The 25,028-nt window shown below is 42.0% G+C and overlaps 1 protein-coding gene across 2 annotated transcripts in view; it reads right to left on the bottom strand.

Annotated features, from left to right (window-relative positions):
- LOC148019535 (heat-inducible transcription repressor) overlaps positions 1-23,231 on the bottom strand; it is a 154,102-nt gene extending 130,871 nt beyond the window's left edge. The window contains exon 1 of one of the 2 annotated variants that reach the window (XR_015695003.1): positions 22,828-23,231. Coding sequence is in view for 1 of the 2 variants with exons in the window: in XM_087701029.1 (XP_087557155.1) it covers positions 22,828-23,092 (265 nt within the window). In the remaining variant the exon portion in view is untranslated. The remainder of the gene's footprint in view (positions 1-22,827) is intronic. The other variant, XM_087701029.1, reaches the window with a different exon arrangement.
- Between the last annotated feature and the right edge of the window lie 1,797 nt (positions 23,232-25,028).

Genomic DNA, 25,028 nt, shown 5'->3' with positions numbered 1-25,028 from the left:
GGGATAATGTGGCTGCAGTCGATGATGGCTGGACAGCAGATGGATGCAGGCTGTAGGCTCGAAACTAGGCGCCAACAGCAGCGGAGGGTGTGTGGGCTGGTGTAACCTGCAAACAAGGATGAGGGCCGAATGGGGGCAACCTTTTTAAAGCAATGTATTTCTGCCCAATCACTTGCCAGTCCACCTGAGGCGCAGGAGGCTAAAAGAGGCTAGAAAGCAAGCAAGGGACTCAGAAGCAGAAAGGCAGAAGAAACCACAGGATCTGCCCAAACGGTTTACAAATTTAAAAAGGGTGACAAAGTGGTGATTCTGTTAGGTGCAAAAAGATAAGGTCACACTAGTGAACCGATCGAGGGACCCGCCAAAGTCAAAGAGGTTAACTTGGCTGGGGAAGGTGAAAAACCAAGACCTGTGTTCGTTGCAGATGACTTGGTGGAGGATGAAGAGACCAAACTCGTTGCGCTCCTACAAGAGTACATTGACGTATTTGCCTGGACACTTAAGGGAGTCGACCCTAGGATTGTGACTCATAATATCCCAATGGTCCCAGATGCAGTGCCAACGAAACAACGACCTTACCCCATGAATCCCAAGCACGCCCATGTAGTAAAAGAGGAGATTGATAAACTCATGAGGGCAGGATTCATATATGAGATTGAGCACACGGACTGGGTATCACCTATCGAGAAACCACTTCTGACTCTCACAAGATCATGCAAAAGATGTGCATGCACATATGCATATACTTACTATGCAATAAACAACTAAATTCTTTACAAACTAAGAGTAGGAAGAGAGGGAAAATCAATCCTTCTTCGTAGTGGATTAGCTATAGAATATGGCTTTCATTTTTATCTTGAAACAAAAAGGGGGCTTCAAAGAGGTGTTGTAATGAATTTACAAGTTTGCTGTCCAGTAAACATAGTTGCTTTTATACATCGTACCTGCAAGATTGTACCATACACTCTATACATTATTATATTGTACGTCTCCAAACAGTTTCATATATTAAAACTACTTGCTTGCTACCACCATGTCTGAGCATGTTCCTATATGTTGATTGGGCTGATTGCCACATTGCACCCATGTGTCCTGCCATGGCACATTTTCCCAGACAAGGGGCCCCAAAAACCACTTGATCTAGCTCCTTTCTAGCAATGCACACCCTCCCCCCCCTTGTTGAGCTAAAAATTGCCCAAAACCTTCATTAAAAAGGAACATGTTTCTAGAGAGTTCCTGAGTCCCATAAGCCAAAAACCGGAAGGATCCACTCATCTTTAAATAGACAAACTGCCCACCATTCAACCCATCTTTATTTTGCATGTCACATCAATCTTTACTCTCTTGTTAAAATTTGGTGATTCTGGGCAGTGCCCAATGTATTTCGTATGGTATGGACACTTATTGAAGTGTCAATGTAGTGTGTATACCTAGTGTCTTTAGACATTAAGTTGGTGACACTAAGAACTAGAGTAAGTTAGCCTAACTCTAGTTACTTGGTGGAAGGCTGGTTAGGTCAACTCATGACCTAAACTAGCCAACTAGCTCGCTGTTGTCCGCTACCAAACACCACCAATGTTGCTAGAGCAGCAATGCTTCCACTTGCGGCTATTGCACTATACCTCCGACGCCCCCTCACCCACCTCCCTATTGCCTTGTCGCTGCCAAACTGCACCGAGCCGCACCTCGCCTGCCTATTCCACCTATCCATTCCACCCCCAGTTTGGTTGCCTCGTATGCTCCCTCTGCCATTATTGCCATCTGCATTCTGCAGCTCCGCTAGCACCGCCCGCCTCTCTGCTCTACAACGTCACCAATCAACTTATTATAACACCACCATATTCGTCAGTGTTTAGTCACAATGTCTCCATCCCACTCACTTAGTCGGTTGAGTTGCCACCGAATCTCAAAGGCATTGAGAACTTTGCACACATCCCAAGCACATGCATGGTTATTTCCTAGGTAAACTTTCCCAAGGTTACCTTCTGCATAAGAAGAAAAATACTCCAAAAATGGAGTTACATGAAATGAAGCACCACTGTTAACAATCCACAATTGTGAAAAACCACCATGAGCAGACAATAAGGCATCTATCACATCCCTTTTAGTAATATACACGTCTTCCACTATCATAGCATGTGGATCTAAAGATACAACCAGTAAATCAGCATCTTTATCTTCTTCTATCTCCTTAATAACAACATTAGACACCACATTTACCTTCTCTATTTCTTTTGGGGTAAGAGCTACCATTCTTCTCATTCTTTTTGCCTTTTGCATTAGCCTGCTTCTTGCGTTCTTGCTCCTTTTTATAGTACCTACAATCGAGCTTTTTATGCCCTTTATGTCCACACTAGTAGCAAGTGGCATATTGTTGTTTTTCCTTGCTTGGCTGCAAGTTTTGTGCTTATTTGCAGCATTTGATCTCTTTTCAGTTCGTCCTCTTATATTGTAGGCTAATCCACTGTTTTCCCCACTTGCCTTGCATCTAATCTCCTCATTGAGAATAGAACCGCGCACACCATCAAATGTCAAGTTGGGATTGTTGCTCAATGACACAACCAATGCTTTCCATAAATCTAGCAAAGTCATAAGCAAGAAGATAGCCCTCAGCTTAGGATCAAAAGCCGGCAAGCCTATATCCTGTAAAACTGACTCAAAATACCATTGAATGCACTTAAATATCCTAAGACAGGATTAGACACATCAAGCTTCAATGACACAACCAATGCTTCCCATAAATCTAGCAAAGTCATAAGCAAGAAGATAGCCCTCAGCTTAGGATCAAAAGTCGACAAGCCTACATCCTGTAAAACTGACTCAAAATAGCAGTGAATGCATTTAAATATCCTAAGACGGGCTTAGACTCATCAAGCTTCAAGTAAACCAATTTTCGTATGAGATGAAACAAATTGACAAGAGTTGTATTCTCATACATAGCCTTGAGTTTCTCCCAAACTGCATAAGCAGTGGTGAATCCCTTGATATCAACCAAGATATCATTTGTGACTGCCATTTTGATGTAAGTAACGGCTTTCTTATTCATTTTGGCCCAATCCTCATCTGACAAAAGCAACAAGCTTAAATTCTCCCAAGGCATCATCACAATCCTTTAGAAAAAGTATACCTTGCACACGATCTTTCCAAAGATCAAAGCCATTGCCGTCAAATTTATGAATCTCAAAAAGATTCTTTGCATCAAATGTAGATGCAATGCCAGTCATTTTTAGCAATAAAAAACTGCAATAAAATACTGAATACTTTCAGCCAATAGCAAGGTCACTGAATTAACAGCAAGTATACGCAGTTGTACTTCCAAAAGTATCAAAGAAGCACATATTTTGCAGCAATTTCAATCCCAAGAGCTAATTACAACATGTACATGAACCAAGTCTGATACAGATGCATAAATGAATGCTCTCACTTCAATAATACATCACCATAATGCCCAAATGCAATGACCCAAGTGCTGTATGTACCACTGTTTCACTACATAATGAGCATTCAGCAATACATGTACCCAAAGAAGCTACCCTTTTACAACATTTAATACATCCCCAAGTCCAAATTTCTCCCACTCAGTCATGAATTTGCTGTAATTACACTGTCAACGCACAAATCGGCTGAAAATGCATCACCGATGCAAAAAGCCCCAAAATTTTTGCAATAAATCTGCCCCAACTGCATTAATACATCATGCCAAGTGTCAAATATGGATAAATAATGCAGAAATTTCACAAATTCTGCAAAATTCCCAAATTTCGAGGTCCAAATGTCCATGAATTTTAGTGAAATTGGCTCAACTGAGCAAAATTTCACTATTATATAAAAAGCCCCAAAATTTTGAAGCAAATGCGCACAATGTCTGCAATTTCTATGTCAAATGTCACTGTTTGACATAAACAGCATCAAATCTAGGAAAAGGCCAAAATTTTCTAGCACAAATCTGCACAGATCTGAACACTCTGCTTACGCGCATGAACCCCCATCAATGAGCAGGGGGGCTGCTTGCAAGAAATAAAATAATGCATTTAAAAAAATGACAAAAGCTGCCTGAATCCTGTCAAAAAATGCTGTCACAGTTCTAGCAACAGTCTCCCATGACCTCCCGTGACCTGCACCTGGTCGCCGCCTGGCCAGAAACGTGACGAAGTCTATCCGAAATGACGCCGCTGCCTACTCCTGGCCTGCTCCTGTTGCCACTAGTCAAAACTGACCGCGCCAAGTGCCTAAAACACTGCCGCAGCTGACCTGAGCCTCAAACCACCTACCATTTGCAATCAACTCACTATAGATTGGTCAAAATGAACACCAACAGCCCCTAAACAGGTAGAACGATGGCAATCTGACTCCTCCTTCATGCGAGCACTCTTACCGCAGCTCTAATACCAATTTGAAAGAAGAATGTGAGTGCCCAAGTAGTGTGCGCGGCAAAGGAGGTGTATTCAGCAAAGAAGAGAGTTTGCAAAGAGAGTGGAGACTCAAGATGGATGTGTACCAATGAGATACACACAAAGAATAAAAGAATGTATTTATATTTAGGATATGGTACACTTACACCCGCAGGAGTGTGTTCACATGTACGAGTAAATATGCACATGGGAGTAGTGAAGGGGCCTTTACACCCAACAATTGGCCCCAAAACTGGTGCCCCTCGCATTTCATCTAATTATCTACTCACCACAACACAAAACACATTCTTATCCTTCCATCTATCTACCATCATAATGCAACCAATGTCACACACATGCACATATGCAACAACACACGAATCATGTGGCAAACACACAAAATTCACAAATATAAATAATTGGGGAGCTCAACTAAGAGTGATGGAAGTTCGAGGAGTGAGCGTGAGAGTGTGAGTGTGACAGTGTGATGGCTAGAGAGAGAGTGAGAGAGCAGAGTCAAGTACGATTCGATAAGAGTGTACCAACAATGTGTTGGTACACAAAGAATAAAATGTATTTATACTTGGGGCACGTAAGAGTGCATTCACATGTACAATGTGCGTGTACTATACACGGAGGTTAAACCGGGCCTTTATCCCAACAACCTCCCACTTAAAGGTCTGATCTGAACCTCTAACCAACTCCCACTAGCCGTATGCAATGCTTGTGATGAGCTTTGCTTAGACTTTTAGTGAGAACACCTGCAAGGTTGTCTTGTGCTTTAATCCTGGTCAATGTGATTTGACCATCTTCCAGAATGTGTCTAATGAAGTGATATCGCACATCTATATGCTTTGTGTGTGAATCATACATGGCATTCTTAGCCAAATACACCGCACTCTGACTATCACATCCCAAAACTGCAGTACCCATAAACATGCTGAGATCCTCTGCAAGTCTACTCAACAATATAGCTTCCTTAGAAGCTTCAATAGCTGATATGTATTTAGCTTCAGTGATACTGAAACCAACCTTCCTTCTCGGATAGGGTGGTTTAACCTGATTAAGCACTTAATTACAGCAATTAGCAAATGAGCATAAACTGAAATGCTCACTTTACCTTCATAAACTTGGACAGTGGACACCCTGTTGGCCCCAAACTGGCACCCCTTTCGGTATTTCTTTAATTTCAATTGCTGATGGATAAATTACAAGCCGAGATTTCGCAATCTCCTTGGCTGATTCAAAAGCCCCTTGCTGTTCCAATAATCGGCAAAGCATTCGGGCAAATTGCCCCTTGATTTTCACCCACAGGACTTGCTCTAATGGAACCCCAACTGGTCAAATGCTGGCCCAAATTCACAATAGATGGGCTGGCATCTAAAATCCTCACAATTCCACGAATTTCCAATGCTGATTTCAGTGTACGATGCCTTTGACTGATGGCATGGGTCCCAAGGTGGCTGCTAAACCCTAGTTACTGCTGTAATTTAGGGTTTACAGCAGTAAACTCTCTATTGTCCACCAAATTTGGCTGTACTCTGCTACCCATGGGTGAGAATTGCTGAGAATACTTAAGCATAGACTGGAGGAGATGAGAGAATGTTGTAGAAAGAGAGAAAATCAGCTGAAATGTTTCTTCTGATTCGTAGCTCTCATGACAAATCTGATGGCACCAACAGCTTCAAAAGGGGGGTAAAACACCGGCTCAGCTGACGAGCCCTCCTCTCCTTTCGCGGTGCGCGATCAGTCGTCGTCGCCTCTCAGAGCCAAATCTGATCACCTCCTGTCCCTCCACCAAGCTCCAAATGGCTGCCATTCAGCTTCCACCACCCTCCAACAGCCTTCTCCCTAATTGCATGGGAAAGTTTTGCCAAGTGGCAGCCTTCCTAATGCATTTTCAACCATTAAATTACTTTTTCAGAATTAATTAATTACGAAAATTAATTTCAGCCCTTTTGACCCTGCCCAAAATTAAACATGTCCATCTAGAATGAAATTGGCTAGGCCATTTGCAACTTGGAGTGGTTCCCAACCTCTGTTGACCCTTAGACTAGAATTAATTAATTAATTAATGCTAGTCCCTCGTGTCACCACTGACACTTAATGGCCAAACAATTGGCACCAACTGACCACCAAAACCCAGTCGGCATAACTTAACACAACTTTTGCATTTAACACCCACTACATCCTTAGGGTCCTTGGCCCATTCCCATGAAATAACTGCCATGTGCGTCACATGTGCTAAACAACCTTGCACATTTGATTAGTAACTTAATCAAATGTTACTAGCAAGATTAAAGCATCTCAAAATTTCACATCCCCGTGACAAACCTCCCCCTTGAAAACCTTGCAATCGTCCTTGATTGCACTGCATTGGGCCAAAGCAAAAGTATATTGCATTGGAATTTCAATTTGGTATGACAATCACCATAACATTGGCCACTGTTGTCAAACCGTTGCATATGCGCAAAACTTATTGAAAATTTTCAGCCAGCAAAATATAATAGAAAACTTAAAAACAGTCCAAAACTATTGCTAGAAACCATTGGATGCATCCATAACTTATGTTTCTCAACCGTTCTGACTTCAAAACCACAGTAAAGCATATTCTCAGCATAAACCATGGCTTAAACTTTCAATGACATTCGTTTACATGCAGCTGTCCATGGAATCAGCTGTAAACCATTAAAAACTGAGCATGACCTGATCATAAACTGATCATGGACTGATATGAGAACTGATCACAAATGGCTGCAAATGTGACTCCAAACCGATCACAAGCTGATGGTAAAAAAAACTGTCTCAAAAATTGATGCAAAAGCTGATGCAAAACTGATCCCAAAGTGATCATAAATAGTTCTCAAACTGGTCAAAAACTGAGCTGAAACTAATCAGAAATTGATCTCAAAATTTAGGCAAAAACTCATGCCAAACTGGTCCAAAAACTCATGCATAAGTATAGTCTCAGAGCCGCGGTAACAACCATACTCATATACATATATCTCACAGTGACTAGTACATCGAGTAGTGACCTCATGGCAGACATACTGTCAGCACAGAACCTTGGATGCATGCTGAATACATCTGAGATCCACTACATACAAGAGCTATCCAAAACCGGTGGAGTGGAAGTGCTACCTCCCCCTTGAGCATCAGGCAATGCTCCGGACGCCCGCTCTATTAAACCTGAGTAAGCCCGATCCAAAGTCGGCTCTAACTGAAAGGCATCGAGATAAAGTTGCAACAACTGAGGATGGTCTGCCAAGTCATCCTCCTCCATCCATTTCGCATCCATTGGTGAATAATTTTGAAACTTCACCAAATATCTTCTGGAAACTTTACCTCTGACCTTCCTTTCCTTATGTGCCAAAATCAGCTCGGGTACCAAAATCTCATCTAGTTCCTCAACCTCTGGCTGAATTTCAGCAGATACATTTTCTAGCACATCACCACGAAAAGGTCTCAACAAACTGACATGAAAGGCATTGTGTATCCGCGAATGTGGAGGTAATTTCAGCTGATATGCAACATCGCTGACCTTTTCCAACACTTGAAAGGGCCCATAGTATCTCATGCTTAACTTTGGATACAACCTCTCTCTTCCCTTCATCTTTTTCAGCCTTGCCTTTTCGAAACGCAGCAATACATAATCGCCCTCTACAAACTGCAAAGCACGTCTATGGCGATCAGCTGCCCGCTTTTGCTTGTCCTGTGACCTCTGAAGTGCATACTTTATCTTTGCATAGGCTGCATCCAAGCTTTCCACAAAGCGATCAGCCTCAAAGATCTTATCCTTAGAGTGCAAAATAGGTGGAACCTTCTTGCCACCCTCAAACCACCTCAAATGGAGCCTTGCCAGTGGAACTATGCACCCTATTATTGTATGCAAACTCAACCAATGGCAAATACTGCTCCCACTATGTCTTGTGGTCTGAAACATAGCATCTCAAAAGATCCAATACTATGGAATTTGCTTCCTCAAATTGACCATCTATCTGCGGATGGAAGGATTATGAGAATTTCAGCGTGGTACCCATATTTTCAAGTAACCCCTTCCAGAATAGACTGGTCATCCGAGGGTCTCGATCACTGATGATCAACTCAGGCATACCATGATACTTGAAAATGTGCTACATAAATAATCGTGCCATATGATTAGCCTTTATCTTCTTCCTCACCGGAATGAAATGGGCTTGTTTGCTAAACTTGCAAATAATAATCCATATTCCATCATTCCCTGTAGGTGTCCTAGGAAGCTCAAAGATAAAGTCCATAACAATACTCTGCCAAGGCCTATCTGGAATAGGCAAGGGCTGCAACAAGCCCGGCATCTTTTGCCTATCATGCTTTACCTTCCGACATATGATACATGCCCTAACAAAGTGCTCTACATCATGCCTCAAAGCTGGCCAATAAAAGAAATGCTCCACTGCCTTGACTCTGGCATCAATACCTCAGTGTCCTGCATACGAAGGAGCTTGACTTTCAATGATCACTCTAGGCCTCAACTGCTTTGCGACACACAGTCGTCCATGCATCAACAGAAATCCATCTCTTAGCATAAAATGCTCATGCCTTTGGCCATTACAAAGCTGATCATAAACATTAGCAAAGTCCGAATTAGCAGCATATTGCTCTTTCATGGCATCCAACTCAGTGTAATAAACCATAGTGACGGCTGAAATTTGTGGCTTACGTGTCAATGCATCAGCCACAACATTCTTTTTACTATCAATGTGTACAATCTGAAAATGAAACATAGAGAGAAAATTTGCCCATCTCATATGCTTCTCTGACAACTTTGTTTGCGTCAGAAAGTACCTCAAAGTTTGATGGTCTATCTGCACTGTAAAATCAGCCCACAACAAATAATGTTTCCACGTAGACAGTGCATGAATTACAGCCAAGAGCTCTTTCTCATAAACCTGTAAATTCCTCTCTGTATTGTGGAGAATTCGGCTCTCATAAGCCACAACTCGGCCATCTTGCATAAGTAGAACCCCAATGCTGTTACCACATGCATCACACTGAACCACAAATGACTTCCTTAGATCAGGCAACACAAGCACAGGATCTGAAGTCATCTTTTCCTTCAACTTTTCAAATGCTGAAATTTCCATTGCTGTCTATCTAAATGGCACATCTTTCTTTTGCAAAGCATGCAATGGAGATGCAATTTCAGCAAACCCACATACATACTTCCTATAGTAAGAACATAAATCCAAGAAGATGCGGATCTCATGAACATTCTTCAAAGCTAGCCATGAACGTATTGCTTCAACCTTAGCACGGTCCATACGAATACCATCACCGGATACAATATGTCCCAAGAAGTGGATTTCATGCAAAAAGAATTCACTCTTATTGTCATTGATAACCAGCCTATGCTTACGTAGCTCATTGAAATGCTCCATCTCATTCTTTGAATATACAATCATGTCATCAAAGAAAGTACCCACAAATGCTCTATGTGGCCGAAAGATACCATCCATCATCCGATTAAAAGTGGCAGGAGCATTCGTAAGTCCAAAAGGCATAACAAGAAATTCATATAACCCAAAAGATATCCTAAAAGCTGTCTTAGGCACATCCTCCGGTCTAATGCGTATCTGATGATACCCACTTTTCAAATCTATACGACTGAATATTACTGCCCCCTGCAATCTATCCATAATATCATCGATCCGAGGGATCGGAAAGTGGTTCTTTATCGTGATCTTGTTCAGAGCACCATAGTCAATGCACATACGCCATGAACCATCCTTTTTCTGCACCAAAAGCACTGGAGAACAGAAAGAAGATGAGCTGGGCTGAATCAGCCCTTTTTCTAACAGCTCATTTACTTGACTCATAATCTTCTCTTGTTCGGCTACACTGACTCTATAGGGTGGTTTATTAGGAGGGCTACTTCCAAGGATAAGGTCTATGCCATGATCTTCAAGTCTTTCAAGTGGTAGTTGCCCTGGAAGTGACTGAGAGAAGCAATCAACTTACATTTTCAGAAATGACATGAGATCCTTCTTTAATTTAGACATATTCCCAACATTCTCACTATTATCCTTATCCTTAGCAAAAACAAAATACGTTGAAAGATGATTTTTCATTACTTTAGAAATAGCAACTGCAGATACAACAATGACAAATCCCCCTTTCAACTTTACATCAAGTATGAGTGTCTTTCCCTTATATTGAATAGTGATCTCTTTTGCATATGAATCAATCACTGCATGCATACGGTGGCACCATGGCATACCAAGCAACACATCACAACCCTCAAGTGGAGCAATGTAAAACTCTTCGATGTCCACATATCCCTGTATGTGCAACCGAAGCTTTTCAATGAGTGGTGTGACAAGTTCTACATGACCCTTACATGCCACTCCAACTTCCCCCATGGTTCCCATCTCATCCTCTTTGATGCCTAGACGGGCTGCCATGTCAGTAGAAATGAAGTTGGCTCGTGCACCATTATCAAAGAAGATCAATGCATGTTGATCCCTAATTTTGCCCCATGCTCTGCAAAACTCAATAGCATCATCATTGGGCTGATCACTAACAACATCGGGCACCAATCCCACTGATGTTTTGGGCCTTTTACCCTTAGGATCTCCCTGATTTCTGATTTTGCAGCTTGCTGCCTATTGGGACAGTTCTTTGCAATATGACCCTCCTGTTCACAAATAAAGCATTTATTTGCAGCCATCAATTCCCTACGTTGTGCCAATGTTTTCAAGCCCTTTGTTTGCTATTTTGGCCTCTTTTCAGGCTGGTTTTCAGATATGCCCCTTTTCTCAGCCCTGAACAACTTTTTATTCAGCTTCTCCCCGCTCTCTTGGAAGCCCGAATCCTTTCCATGCAGCAAAGCATTGGCTGTAGCAGCAGTCTCTATGAGCTGAGACATGCTAGACACGGTGGATTTTATGCAAAAATCCCTAATTCCTTTGGGCATCCCACATACATATTTTTCCACTTGCTCATGAAAGGATACGGCACGATAAGAAGTGACGGGCAGCAATGCATCCCAAAACTTCTTATTGTATTGCTCTAAATTCTTGCATTCCTTAGCATCAAGCTTGTTCCAAGCTGTCATGATGTCCACCTCAAAGGTACTAGTCAACCAATTCGATGCAAACATTTGCTTGAATTGTACCCATGTTGATGGTGCTCTACCTTGCATCAAGAGCGTGGACCACCACTGCAATGCATTCCCCTTCAAGAAAGTGGCTGCCTTTCAAATCTTAGAGGATTCGGTGAAGTTTCCCCCTGAATAGGCTACATTAAACTGCTGAATGAAAGTCAAAGCTTTCAGCCTATCTTGTGCACCACTAAAGGACTCAAACTTCACTGCTTTTCCACCCTCATCATAGTCTTTTGCTTCCCCTTTGGGAGTCAAGTTGTCATACACTGGCTGTTGCAAAAAGGATGCATTTGTTGTATTTACATCATGACCAAGCCCAAATGAAGCATTTGGATGACCAACAGTCATTCCTTGAGCCCCATAAGCATTCGGGGGTACAGATGCATTGCCAAACATTCCACTTTGTGCCCCAAGCATCAAGCCAATGCTACCATTCATAGGGTTTTGCACATTTTCAACCATACCCAAAAACGATGGGCCTTGCACACCATGCATTGGCTGTTGCATACCATAGGGATTTGTGCCATGCATTCCCGTATGCGGCCCTTGGCCAACCATTGCATGAAAAATCATGCTACCACCAAAGTATCCTAGCTGGCCCATCATAGCATGCATGCCCAGCTGTCCAAAATCCATTGGATTGGCACTTCCATAATGGCCTTGCATTTGCATTCCTTGCCCCATAGGTACCAACTGTTTAGCTTCATTGGCCTCTTTAGGAGCTTCAAGTGAAGGATTTGGCACTACCTTCGGTGCATCTTGCTGTCCCGAAGGTGTAGAAGTTGACTTCTTCTGCTTGCCCTTGCTGTCCTTCTTCGGAGCATTCAAAAATTGGGTGAATTGAGGATCCTTTGCCAATTCAGCAAAGAGATTTGCTGCTGTCCTCATCCGATTCTTGAACTGGTCATCAAATTCCTCTTCACTTTGCTGGTCATCTACCTCATGACGGCTTGAAGGCCCTACATCTTGCCCAACAACAACATTTTCAGCTTGTTGTCCATCATGAGAGCCTTGTCCAAGATTAGGCATTGCATTTCCTTCATTCCCATGAGAATGTCCATACTGAGACGCATCATCACTGCTTGATTCCATCTCACTATATGAAGACATGTTGCTGTAATTTCTCAGCTGAGCACAAAAATCACCACTAGCACAAAGCTTTGGCTTGCAATCAGGTGCGTCGGGCTCACCAAATCAAGAGATTGAGTGATTATCCCAGCAATGGAACCATGAAACCAACCTTCCTTCTCGGATATGGTGGTTTAACCTGATTAAGCACTTAATTACAGCAATTAGCAAATGAACGTAAACTGAAATGCTCACTTTACTTTCATAAACTTGGACAGTGGATACCCTGTTGGCCCCAAAACTGACGCCCCTTTCGGTATTTCTTTAATTTCAATTGCTGATGGATAAATTACAAGCCGAGATTTCGAGGCAAATTGCCCCTTGATTTTCACCCAGGACTTACTCTAATGGAACCCCAACTGGTCAAATGCTGGCCCAAATTCACAATAGCTGGGCTGGCATCTGAAATCCTCACAATTCCATGAATTTCTGGTGCTGATTTCAGTGTACAATGCCTTTGACTGATGGCACGGGTCCCAAGGCGGCTGCTAAACCCTAATTATTGCTGTAATTTAGGGTTTACAGCAGTAAACTCTCTGCTGTCCACCAAATTTGGCTGTACTCTGCTACCCATGGCTGAGAATTGCTGAGAATACTTGAGCATAGACTGGAGAAGATGAGAGAATGCTGTAGAAAGAGAGAAAATCAGCTGAAATGTTTCTTCTGATTCGTAGCCCTCATGACAAATCTGATGGCACCAACAGCTTCAAAAGGGGGATAAAACACCAACTCAGCTGACGAGCCCTCCTCTCCTGCCACCGCCTCTCTTGAGGCAGAATAGAAAACCTGCTGCCCCCTGTCTTGTCGCGGCGCGCGATCAGTCGTCGTCGCCTCTCAGAGCCAAGTCTGATCACCTCCTCTCCCTCCACCAAGCTTCGAATGGCTGCCATTCAACTTCCACCATCCTCCAACAGCCTTCTCCCTAGTTGCATGGGAAAGTTTTGCCAAGTGGCAGCCTTCCTAATGCATTTTCAGCCATTAAATTAACTTTTCAGAATTAATTAATTCTGAAAATTAATTTCAACCCTTTTGACCCTGCCCAAAATTAAACATGTCCATCTAGAATGAAATTGGCTAGGCCATTTGCAACTTGGAGTGCTTCCCAATCTCTGTTGACCCTTAGACTAGCATTAATTAATTAATTAATGCTAGTCCCTAGTATCACCACTGACACTTAATGGCCAAACAATTGGGCACCAACTGACCACTAAAACCCAGTTGGCATAACTTAACACAACTTTTGCCTTTAACACCCACTACATCCTCGGGGTCCTTGGCCCGTTCCCATGAAAAAACTGCCATGTGCATCACATGTGCTAAACAACCTTGCACATTTGATTAGTAACTTAATCAAATGTTACTAGCAAGATTAAAGCATCTCAAAATTTCACGTCCACGTGACAGGTATCTCAGTGCAACGATGTTCTGCAACCTGGAATACCAAGAAACAGCTCCACCAGCAACTGTGAAGACATACCCGCTGGTGGACCTATGAGTGTCCAAGTCACCTGCCATGTCTGCATCACAATAACCCCGCAAAGTAAGTGCACCCTGCCCATAGCATATACACTTTCTTTGTGTACCCTTTAGATATCGAAGAATACACTTGGCAGCCTCCCAATGTGTTTTGCCAAGATTTGACATAAACCTACTCACAACTCCCACTGCATGAGCAATTTCTGGACAAGTAGCAACCATAGCATACATAAGAGAGCCACAAGCTGATGCATAAGGGACTCCTTTCATAGCATTTGCTTCCACGTCATCTTTTGGACTGTTGGCTTTGCTAAGCTTGAGATAAGAAGGTAAGGGGACCCCAAAAGGCTTAGCTTCAGCCGTGTTAAATCTGTCCAGTACCTTTTTAATGTACTTTTCTTGAGATAAAAACAACAATTTCTACATTCTATCTCTACGAATCCTTATGCCCAAAATATGCTTTGCATTCCCCAAATCTTTCATGGAGAAGGCTGATTTCAGCTGATTTTTGAGAGCATCCAAACTAATCTTTGTTTTCCCAGCTAGCAACATATCATCCACAAACAAAACAAGTATGATGGCTGTGCCATCTCTATCCTTTTTCATGTACAAGCAATGATCTCCATGGTTGTGTGTAAACTCATGAGATAGCATAAAAGTGTCTAACTTTTTATACCACTCCCATGGTGCTTGCTTCAGCCCATACAAGCTGCGTTTTAGCTTACACACCATCTATTATTTTCCAAGAACTACAAAACCCTCAATAATACAAAGAGGGGTCAAGCCTATGTGGTTGCCTTCTTATACGTGTAGACCTGCGTACCCAATGATCAACATTTTCAAGAATTGGGTCTACATCTAGAGGTATATTATTTTCAGCATTTATTGACTGCTGTAAGCCATTTTCAACATGTTGTTCATGCTATACAGCACCTTCATTTTCATTTCCAGAACTTGCATTTTCATAATCAGCAAGCCTATCTTGCTGTCCATGACCTCCTTGTGCTCCTATTTGCTGTCCACCATTATTTGGCTCAAAAATAACCGGCTGATCATCAGTTTCAGCCTGTGGTACAGCACCATGAGGCTCATTTTCTGAAGTAATAGGTGGTTACAAACTCTGAAACTTCACCTTTTTCAGATCTTCATTAGAAGCTAAAGTGCCTTTCAGCAATTCTATCTCATTAAACACAACATTACCGTTGTGAATAATTTTCTTGGACTCGGGTAGCCACACTCTGTAACCAAATTCACCCTCCTCACCATAGCCCATGAAAATGCCTTTGGTAGATTTTGGGTCAAGTTTGTTCCTCAACTCATTCCTAACATGCACAAAAGCATAACAGCCAAATATGCGTAAATGGTCATATGAGGTCGATTTGCCAGACCAAATCTCCTCAAGGATGCCACTATTTAAGGACCTGTTTGTCAGAGTTGTTGCAAATGTGAACCGCGGTTTTCAGTGCCTCTCCCCAAAATTCATGAGGGAGATTAGCAGTGGATAGCATGCACCGCACTCTTTCAAATGAAGTCCTATTATATCTTTCAGCCACCCCATTTGAAGAAGAGTTGTAAGGGGCTGTAAGCTCCCTCTTAATGCCATGCAAGTCACAAAAGGACTTAAATTCAGTCGATGTGAACTCACCCCCATTATCAATTCTCAAGCATTTCAGCTTTCTACCTGTCTAAGTGGTCACAAATGCATGAAAAGTTTTAAAACCAGCAAACACTTCCCTTTTCTTTTTCAACAAGTATACCCAAATCCTCTTAGAACAGTCTCATCAATAAAGGAGACAAAATAAGCAGCACCACCCAACGATTTCATGGGCATACTACATACATCAAAATGCACTAAGTCCAAGACATTGGACTTACGAGAGACACTAGAGTAAAAGTAATTTTTTATTTGCTTTCCAAACTGACACTCATTACAAAAGTGAAGTTTACAGCCTTTTCCATCAACACTATTCAGAGAAACAAGGACATCAAGTCCTTTTTGGCTCATATGGCCTAATCTCTTATGCCATAACTCCAAGTGGCTGCAAATTTCAGCAAACTGCCAGAAACTTGCCATTCAAGGCTTTACAGTGCAAACAATACAAAGTGCCCTTCTTGGTTCCTTTTGCAATCCGCATGGAAACCTTTTTCACTTTTCCACAAACCACCACCAAACACTGTGGTGTAGCCATGCAAGTCAAGCTGACCAACATATAGTAAAATCTTTTTAATGCCATGCACATATCTGACATCTTTCAACACAAGCTCTTGACCATTGTCTAAAGACAAGTGTACAGTGCAAATCCCATCAATGCTACAAGCATGGCTATTTCCAAGATACACCTTTCCATAACTATCTGCACTGAACATAGCAAAACACTCCAAGCAAGGAGTTACATGGAAAGAGACACCAAAGTCTACAATCCAAGTCTAAGTAACACCATCATCAACTGACAAGAGTGCATCAATCACATCAGCCTTGGTAATCTGCATATCCTACATGTGACATACAAGGGCATCATAATCAACTGCACATAATACATCAGCCTCTGTATCTAAAAGCTTCTCTATGACCACACTAGAGGCCACATTGGCCTTTTCTTTGCCTTTGGCTGCCTCAGATGCATCTATCTTATCTTCCTTCTTCTTTTTATCTCCTGCATTCTTCTTTCTCTCTTGTTCCTTCTTGTAATACTTGCAATCAGGTTTCTTGTGGCCCTTCCGACAAGAGTGATAGCAAGTAATGTCACTCTTTTCCTTTCCTTTGCTCTTGCTCTTGTTTCTCTGCCTTGCATTTGCATTTTTCTTTTCAGCCATGACTCTTACATTATAAGCTAAGTTGTTGCCTTTTCCACTAGACATACATCTAATTTCTTCAAAATACTGAAGAAGAGGAAAAACGAGATCGTCCTTGCTGTAGCAAATGTAGAAGAGCTGTGAGAAGCCATGGCCAACCTATTTTTAGCCATTGTTGCCAGCCACGAGTGAGTTTTGAGAAGGCGATTCCAATTTCAAACCCTCCACAACAGCTGAGCGATTGCATCCAAATACAAGGTGACAACTAATTTGGATATCTTAACTGTAAGCGACAACATTTAATGATGTTGTGGCAAGGCAACAACTGCATCTGACTGATTTTCAGTCATTCTTCGTGACAAAACTCTAAAATTTCTCTCTCTAGAGATTTCTCTCTCATCTCCCAACATTTCACAGCCTTGCTCCAAAAATCTCAACATTTGGACCCTTGGAGACTAAGAAATTCAAAATTTCTTTGCTGTAAAATCTAATTTACAGCAGAAATTAGGGTTTAACAGCAGCCTTGGGAAGCATGCCAGAAATTGGAAGCTCCAAGACTTGGATTTTTCAGGGCTGAAGGTGAATTTTAGCTAAATTCAAGAGGAGGACTAGCCAACCATTGACTTTCGGGCATTTCCATCATCTATAAAGTGGGTGAAGGCCAATTAAGTGCCCGAATCAAAGGGCCAAACAGATTGAAGACTTGCTGGTCACTTTGGACAGCAAGGGGAGTTTGGATTGCGAAGGGGATCAGAAGAATCCCATTGTAAATCTACTTCTTCTACAATAAAGCTAAAGAAATACCAAAAGGAGTGCCAATTTTGGGGCCAATCAGGTGTGTGTTGTACAAGATCAATAGTAAATTTGTATTTTTAAATTTGCATTTATTAATTGCTGCTGTAATTAAGTTATAATCAGGGATTTACCACCCATCTATGGAAGGAAGGCTAGTTTCAGACCAAGTGGTAAAATCTAACCCATTAAAACAAGTTATAAGTCATCCATAAAAGTATTCTTGGTCGTAGCAACTACATGTTAGTGCTCAATGAGGAATAGGATGGATAGAGTGGGAAAAGGAGTACACTAAGGGATTAATCCCAAAATTCCCATGATACATGTGAGATGTGTGCACAATGGATCCATAGGTGCGTGTGGACTGATTGAGCATAGGCATGGTAGCCACATGAGTAGCCCAAGGAGGGTGGATAGGCACATTGTAAGCAGATGATAGAGATCCTTGTGTTAGTGACCCATAGAGTATATGACGGCGCACCACAAGCAAAGGATCAATATCCCTATATCTAAGAGGCTGATGGAATGGGTGCAGTATGTCTAGGGGAAGTGAGGAGGATACACAACATAACCATCCATAAACGGATGTGCTCACAACATAACCATCCATAAACGGGCGGTGTATGTCTAGGGGGAGTGAGGAGGATACACAACATAACCATCCATAAATGGATGTGCTCACTTGCACGTGTTTGGAAGATACAATGTTAGTGAGTGGTATTCCCGATAACTATTAATGATAAACCAAGGTGCAAAGTGGCCTTCACCTGTGGGTAGCTAATATGTGGAACTGAAAAAGAAAAAGTGCTAGAAGTAGATATAGATGATCCCTATTGTGCTTGATGCAAAAGTGGAATTTAAACCAAAGCTATTGAAAGCAAGTGAAAGAAAATCTAAGTTATTGAAAGCAAAAGAAAAACCTAAGCAAGGAACAAAAGAGGAAGAGACGGGAGGTAATTGCGAAGTACATCTACTTTGAGCACCTCCTTGATTGAAGTTAACATAATCAAACCTTTCACAAACCGAATCCTACACACCAAAAGAAGAAACAAGAAAGGGTTTTCTTTCATATGACTCAAAAGGATTATACGATCTTGACACCAAGCCTAGCTTGATGAAGAAGATGGGCTGCCAATCATCCTACATGTAGCATGTCCTCCTCGAGTGGAGAGGAGGCTAGGCTCACCAATTGATCCTAATTCAAACACAAGGCTCCCAAGAGTATCACCACAGTAGCAAGGATATTTGATACCCATGAATTCACTAAATTTGGCTTCCATCATGAGCCCTACATCTAGCCAAGAAGAAGAAAGAGATGATGCCTTGTCCTCCTCATTGACGCCATAATATCTCCTTAGGGCCTCCAATGATGAAGAAACCATAGAATGCATCATAGCTTCCCAAGAGGAACAAGTTCGAGACATTGTGAATTGGTTACGTGTCACCCGTGTATCTTGCACAAACCAAGCCTCCATGATAGCCGCAAGGTACTCTATAGAAGAGCATTGGCTCTAGTACTATGTGAAGATATACTAGGGTTTACACCAAGAAAACATAGAATGTATGAACATGACTAAAACACAATAACTCACAAAAAAATGCAAATACACAAACAAAGAAGAAAGATAACTCTCAAGTAAATAAATGATTGACGTAGATGAATGAGTTGTCTAACAACCAATGACTCTCATGGAAGCGAACTAAGGGAGTAGTCAGAGAGTGATGTGCATTGGAGATGGATCCCAAGGGCTGTAACCACCAATCAAAGCTAAGATGTTGCTGAAAATGGAAGGGTAACAGGCTAGAAAGCAAAACACAGCAATCTGGAGGACTTGAACCAGTAAACGCAGCAATGTACGACCTGAAAGAGTGCACAACTGATCCCATGCAGCAGTATACATCTGGGCAACAGCAGACAGATGGTAGCGGCCTGTGTAGCACCCAAACACAGGTTGGAAACTGTCATCTAGGGTGCTGGCCAGCAGGGCGGCCTGTTGCAGCAGCGAACGCAGCAACTTGGAGCAGCACAATGAAGGTGCCATCTGAAAGAGAGGTCCCCTGACTATAGGGCAGCAGCCGAAGACTTGGCGCCTTGGAATGATGATGGCGTGGCAATAGTGAGCTCATGGTTGAGCTTGCAAAACAAGGGATGAATATAGTGGCTGGGCAACCTCCTATTTACAGCTGTGTATCCTCCCTAAATTAGGGTTTTGGTTTATGGGACACATAAACTTTGGTAATCTTTATATTTTGGGGTTGTTTTAATGAGCTACTGAAGACTTAATGTGTAATGCATCTTTTTTAGTTCCTACCCTTCATTTGGTACCTATAGGATTCAGCATTGTCTTCTTGTCCTCCACATCGACGTCCCTTCCTTGTTATACTTACCCTTTATATTGCATGATCATCATCTTTGTGAAAGGGTGCTTGGGCAAGTGAATAATTTTCTCACGAGGGACACTCTCCAAGCAGCACCTTGCTACATGAGCATTCTTGTTTGTTTTGTGTAGCATTCTTCTATCAATCTCATGGTGTAGCACACCCATGAGCACCTTGCCCACTTCAAATCTTGAGCACCATCCACCTATGATTCAAACACCTACATACCCCTTTATTTCTCTTCATGCATACATCATCAACACCATTGTGAGTAGCTATGTACATACTCTCTATTTAATGATTTGCGAGCCAAGAACCCTTTTCCCTCAATGGGAACCAAAAAAAAAAATTCAAACCGGTTTCTATATCGCTTTTGTAGGTCCTAGTAGGCAAGTGGACAATTGGCACGCACCCTTTATTCAATAACTTGATCTCTTTGGGGTGGTCCTTTGGGTTACAAAGGAAAGATAACCATGGTCTTTGTAGTCTTGGTGGGTTCTTCAACAACCAATGTGCATCCATTCATCGATGCCTTAGTTGCTTTGAGGTTGGGACCTCTCAAGGTAAATAGAGGTGAGCTTTGCTCGGCAATCCCTCTTGGTTTCTACTTTGGACCTAAGAGAGGGTATTAAGCTAAAAAACTTAAAAGGTGTAAAACCTTCATTAGCCCATGAAACAACCCCAAAACTCACACGCACTTAGTGTGTCAAAGTGTGTTGGGTCACTTGTATCCCATTTGCCACCATCATCTCCATCACCCTTCACAACTACTTCAGCACCTATTCAACACACTCCAGCTGTTATTCCCATATTTCAAATTGCTACTTGCTGTCTAAAGCAGGCCAACCTGCTGGCACCAGCCCTTGGAGGTCTTTTGCTACTACATTTGGCTTCTTCTAATACAGCCCAGCCTGCTGGCCACTTATGCAACCTGTCACCATCATCAACCCAGGCTGCCTTTACAATTTCTAGCCACTTATCTTCTTCATCCAGCTGTTGGCCTACTTCCAGTGACTCCTAATCAGGCCACCCTAACTACCATATCACCACTCCAGCTGGCAATTGCCACGTTTTCAATTTTCCATCACTTTTCAACATTAACCTGATCTGCATTTTCATCTACAATAGGTCATTTTTGTGTTTTCAGCACTTTTCTTCATTAGCCTCTACTACGATTGGTGGTTACTGCACTCACGATCCATCTTTAGCGGACAATACACTCCAACACCTCCCTTAACCCACTCCCACGAGACTCATCAATTGGTGGAATACTTTGCCTTTGAGCATTGTGTACACGCATTCATTTACATTTAGCATCATTTAGTTTCATCAAATTTCTCCTCTACCCTATTTTATATTTTTGTGTTTCTATCTAGGTTAGTGTTTTAGTCGTGTTCATACGCTGTATGTTTTCTCCATGCAAGCCTTAGCATATCTCTATAGTCATCACTTGCACCATCATAGCTGTGCTTTCAGCAACTTGCCCTGTGTTTTGCTGCTGCCTAGTAGCATACTAGCATCCGAATAATTGTGGAAGACTACATTTTCCTCCCTCTACTGCCATCGACATCATTATCCAGCCTAGTGGACTGCTGCTGCAGTGTTCCAGGAACCAGAATATGGCACACTTTCAAAGTTGTTCCTAGCGTCTCCAACACCACTCCTAGCTCATCTAATCCCTGATCTCCAAGACACAAAGGTCTACGGCCCCTTTTATCATAATTAGCATATGATTCATTCATTCACTCGGGCATTCTACGTCTTGAATTTCACACTTTGTGTTTGTTGTGCACTTTATATTTCTCTCTTTGTGCTCGAACATTTCTTTACAACCATTTGGGCACTGATTTCTCCTTTTCATGGCCAATGAGCTTTCAATGGCATACTATGTGCAAGTGTATTGTGGAGGAATATGACAATCCACTTTCCCAAGTCTGAATGAAGCGTATAAATTAGTCCTTCAACTGTACAAAATGTAGTAACAAGTTAGAATGTTTCATACAAGCAACCACACATGTCAACATGGCATTGGCCTGGTCTAAACTCCTCAGTTGGAAGTTCAACAGTTAGGACCTTTGGCTCTGCTAAATTTCAGAAGCCTGATGGCAGAATATATTGGTTCCATCAATCCTCCATGTTCACTCAAGCCATCTGCAGAACAGGATTGATGGTGAGTGGGGGGGTGTTCAGAGATTCACAGGCAGACTTTCACATACCAAAACAACTAACGATGGTCTACATGAAACTTTTGGAGATTTGGATGGTTCACCACTTACAAACAAGAAAATAAAAAAGGCAACAGTTGAGTCATAATCAAACAAAACCTTTATGATCTGGTGATTTGCATAGTGACTAACATTAAAAGAGCATAAGAGCCAAACGAGGTTTTATGAAGTGACAATGGGCATCTACATGTCTTCCTATAACAACTCTGATTTTCAATTTTCAGTACCACCCAAACGTGATCCCTTTGCTCCAAGAGGAAAGGAAACCCCAGCTCCCATTACCATTCAGAGTGACTAGCTTCAACAATTTGCGTAAAGATTGCTTTTCCATTCCATTCAAACTAACAGTATGAATCATCCTACTTCGTTCCATAATGATCCGGAATTGCATGATAGTGAGAAGCTCGCCCTTTATTTAAGAAAATACAGACAAGGATCCCAAGAAAAGAAATATTGAGGAAAATCCCTATGGACAACAAGCAGGAAAGAAGCAATTACTTACTACAAGGGATAAAGATGCCACCAGCATCTGCAGGAACATCGACATGATCCTCGATGGCCACACGATTGCGTGTGCGAAGAAAGTCCGCAGCTCCTATGCGCACGTCTTCGCCATCGGAGTCCGTGGAAGAGCGTGGGATGGACACCGCGGATGCCGCTGAGAGAGAAGCTCCGGGGTTCGGTTCCCGATCTGCTGCGGCATCTTGCAAAGTGGGGAGAGGAGGCGGATCGGTGATCGTGGAGAAGGAATGCCTCAGAAAATTCATGGCAGCTCGTCGCTATACCAACGAAACAGCCCCGAAAGAGATACACACACGCAGAGATCTATCACCGAGGTGGCTATACTTGTTATATCAATTCTCGTGAGTGGAGCATGCATATATGAAGAGTACCACAGCGGCAAAAGTCATTAAGCGGAAAAGTGATTAATATCAAATTCACCTAAGCATAAACACTACTAGACGCTCAGCACATAGATTTTCTTCATGCTTGTGCTAATGTTCTATCAATGTTAACAATTGGGTTTTCAAAGCACATTTCATGTGGCAAGAGGGTCTATAGAAGGTTGATATAGGAAACATAATTCGAACTTTAAAAGTTTAAGTAACTTAAACTAATATGTAATATATTAGTTCTCACAGCAAGTCAAATAACTAGAAATTTATGAATTACACCGTGCTTGCAAGAAATACATCATGTTTGCAAGGAAGCTATAGCCAAGGTAATTAGGCATGAAATAGTATTACCATGGAAAGCTAAGAATCATAGATGTAAGTTGTAACATGAATACTCACCTCATGTCAAGGTGGGACATGGTATGTACCCCATATATTGGTGGCTAAGAGCATACACCCTCTTAGTTGGTGGGAGGAAGAAAGCTCAAAGCATGTATTTCTTGAAATGGAAAAAAGATCCCTCACAAGTTACATCTCCACCTTTTATACTTAACCCTAGCCTACTCTAAACTAAGGTGACTTATGCTTTATTACAAGCTATCCCGACCTCAAAGAGCTTTGTCCTCAAAGCTGAATTGGGAACAAATTACAAGGATAGCTTGAAGCATTTGGAATCATACTAAAATGAAGCTCCATATTGATGAAGATCAAAGAAGTTCATGAAGATGGATCATATAAATGAAACATACAGTTGTAAATTGTCCAAAACATGCTATAGTATAAAAGTGGCCATATCTTGAGCTAGAAATAGCCGATTTCCATGTGCTACATATAGAAATGTAGAGAACAACTTGTAGTATTCAATCATGCCTTCAAAATTGAATTTTGATGCCGATCGGACAATTTACTTTCAAATAGAAATTTAATACTGAAAGGGATGCAATGGCAGTGGAGAAGGAGAAGAAGAAGATGTAGAAGAGAAGAGCACACACAATGTAGGCATTGTCCAAAAGTGATATGACAGCCTTATTGCACTATCTCATATATATAAATAAAGAATATGAACGGTCACTATACACGGGCAGGCCCAAGGGCCTTTTACCCCAACAACCTCCCACTAAAAGGCCAATGGACCAAGGAGTGAAAAAACAAAGAAAAATGAAAAGAGACAAGGTGAGGAATCATGACACCTCATCCAATGCCCAATCAAAAAGCAAGTTGTGCAATAAGTGGGAACCTCTGCGAAAGAAGAGTCAAGCATCCCCAAGTCCATGACATCCAAGAGACAAGCAATCCCACAGCTCCATACAACGGAGCAATCCAAGAATGCTTCTCATGAAGCAAGCACATCTCATGAGTGCAAGGCTGTAATGCATAAGCATCAGAGTAGTGCATAGCATTAGCGTGGCGCATAGGAGACAATTGAGAGCACATAGACTCTCCAAAGTCAATCATAAAAGAGGGGCCAGCATCCCGACATATGTTAGGACGGGGTCTCAAGATAGTATGCAGCCTTAGCGAAGCGAAAGACTAACATACGGTTGTAGTATCAACCATAAAGCTCACTGAACGCGTATCAAAAGGCTTAAGATATGTCTGCGTCTCATAAAAGACAGCATGACAACTGCGTATAACCTGCTGGGCATCCAAATCCCATAACCTATAAACCTTAAAGTCACCATCTCCATAACCAAGGATAATACATCTGCATGACATAGGCATATCTGGCATACATACAAATGCCTAGCAACCAAACATCCTCAAGTAATCATAAGAGGATTTCATGCCACTTTATGCCTTGTGTGGT

Source organism: Lygodium microphyllum, chromosome 19, assembly GCF_053477565.2.
Source record: "Lygodium microphyllum isolate KBCC chromosome 19, Lygodium_microphyllum_v1.1.10, whole genome shotgun sequence".
Classification (NCBI taxonomy): domain Eukaryota; kingdom Viridiplantae; phylum Streptophyta; class Polypodiopsida; order Schizaeales; family Lygodiaceae; genus Lygodium; species Lygodium microphyllum.
Note: the sequence above shows the minus strand (reverse complement) of the source record. Positions and strands in the feature narration are given on the sequence as shown.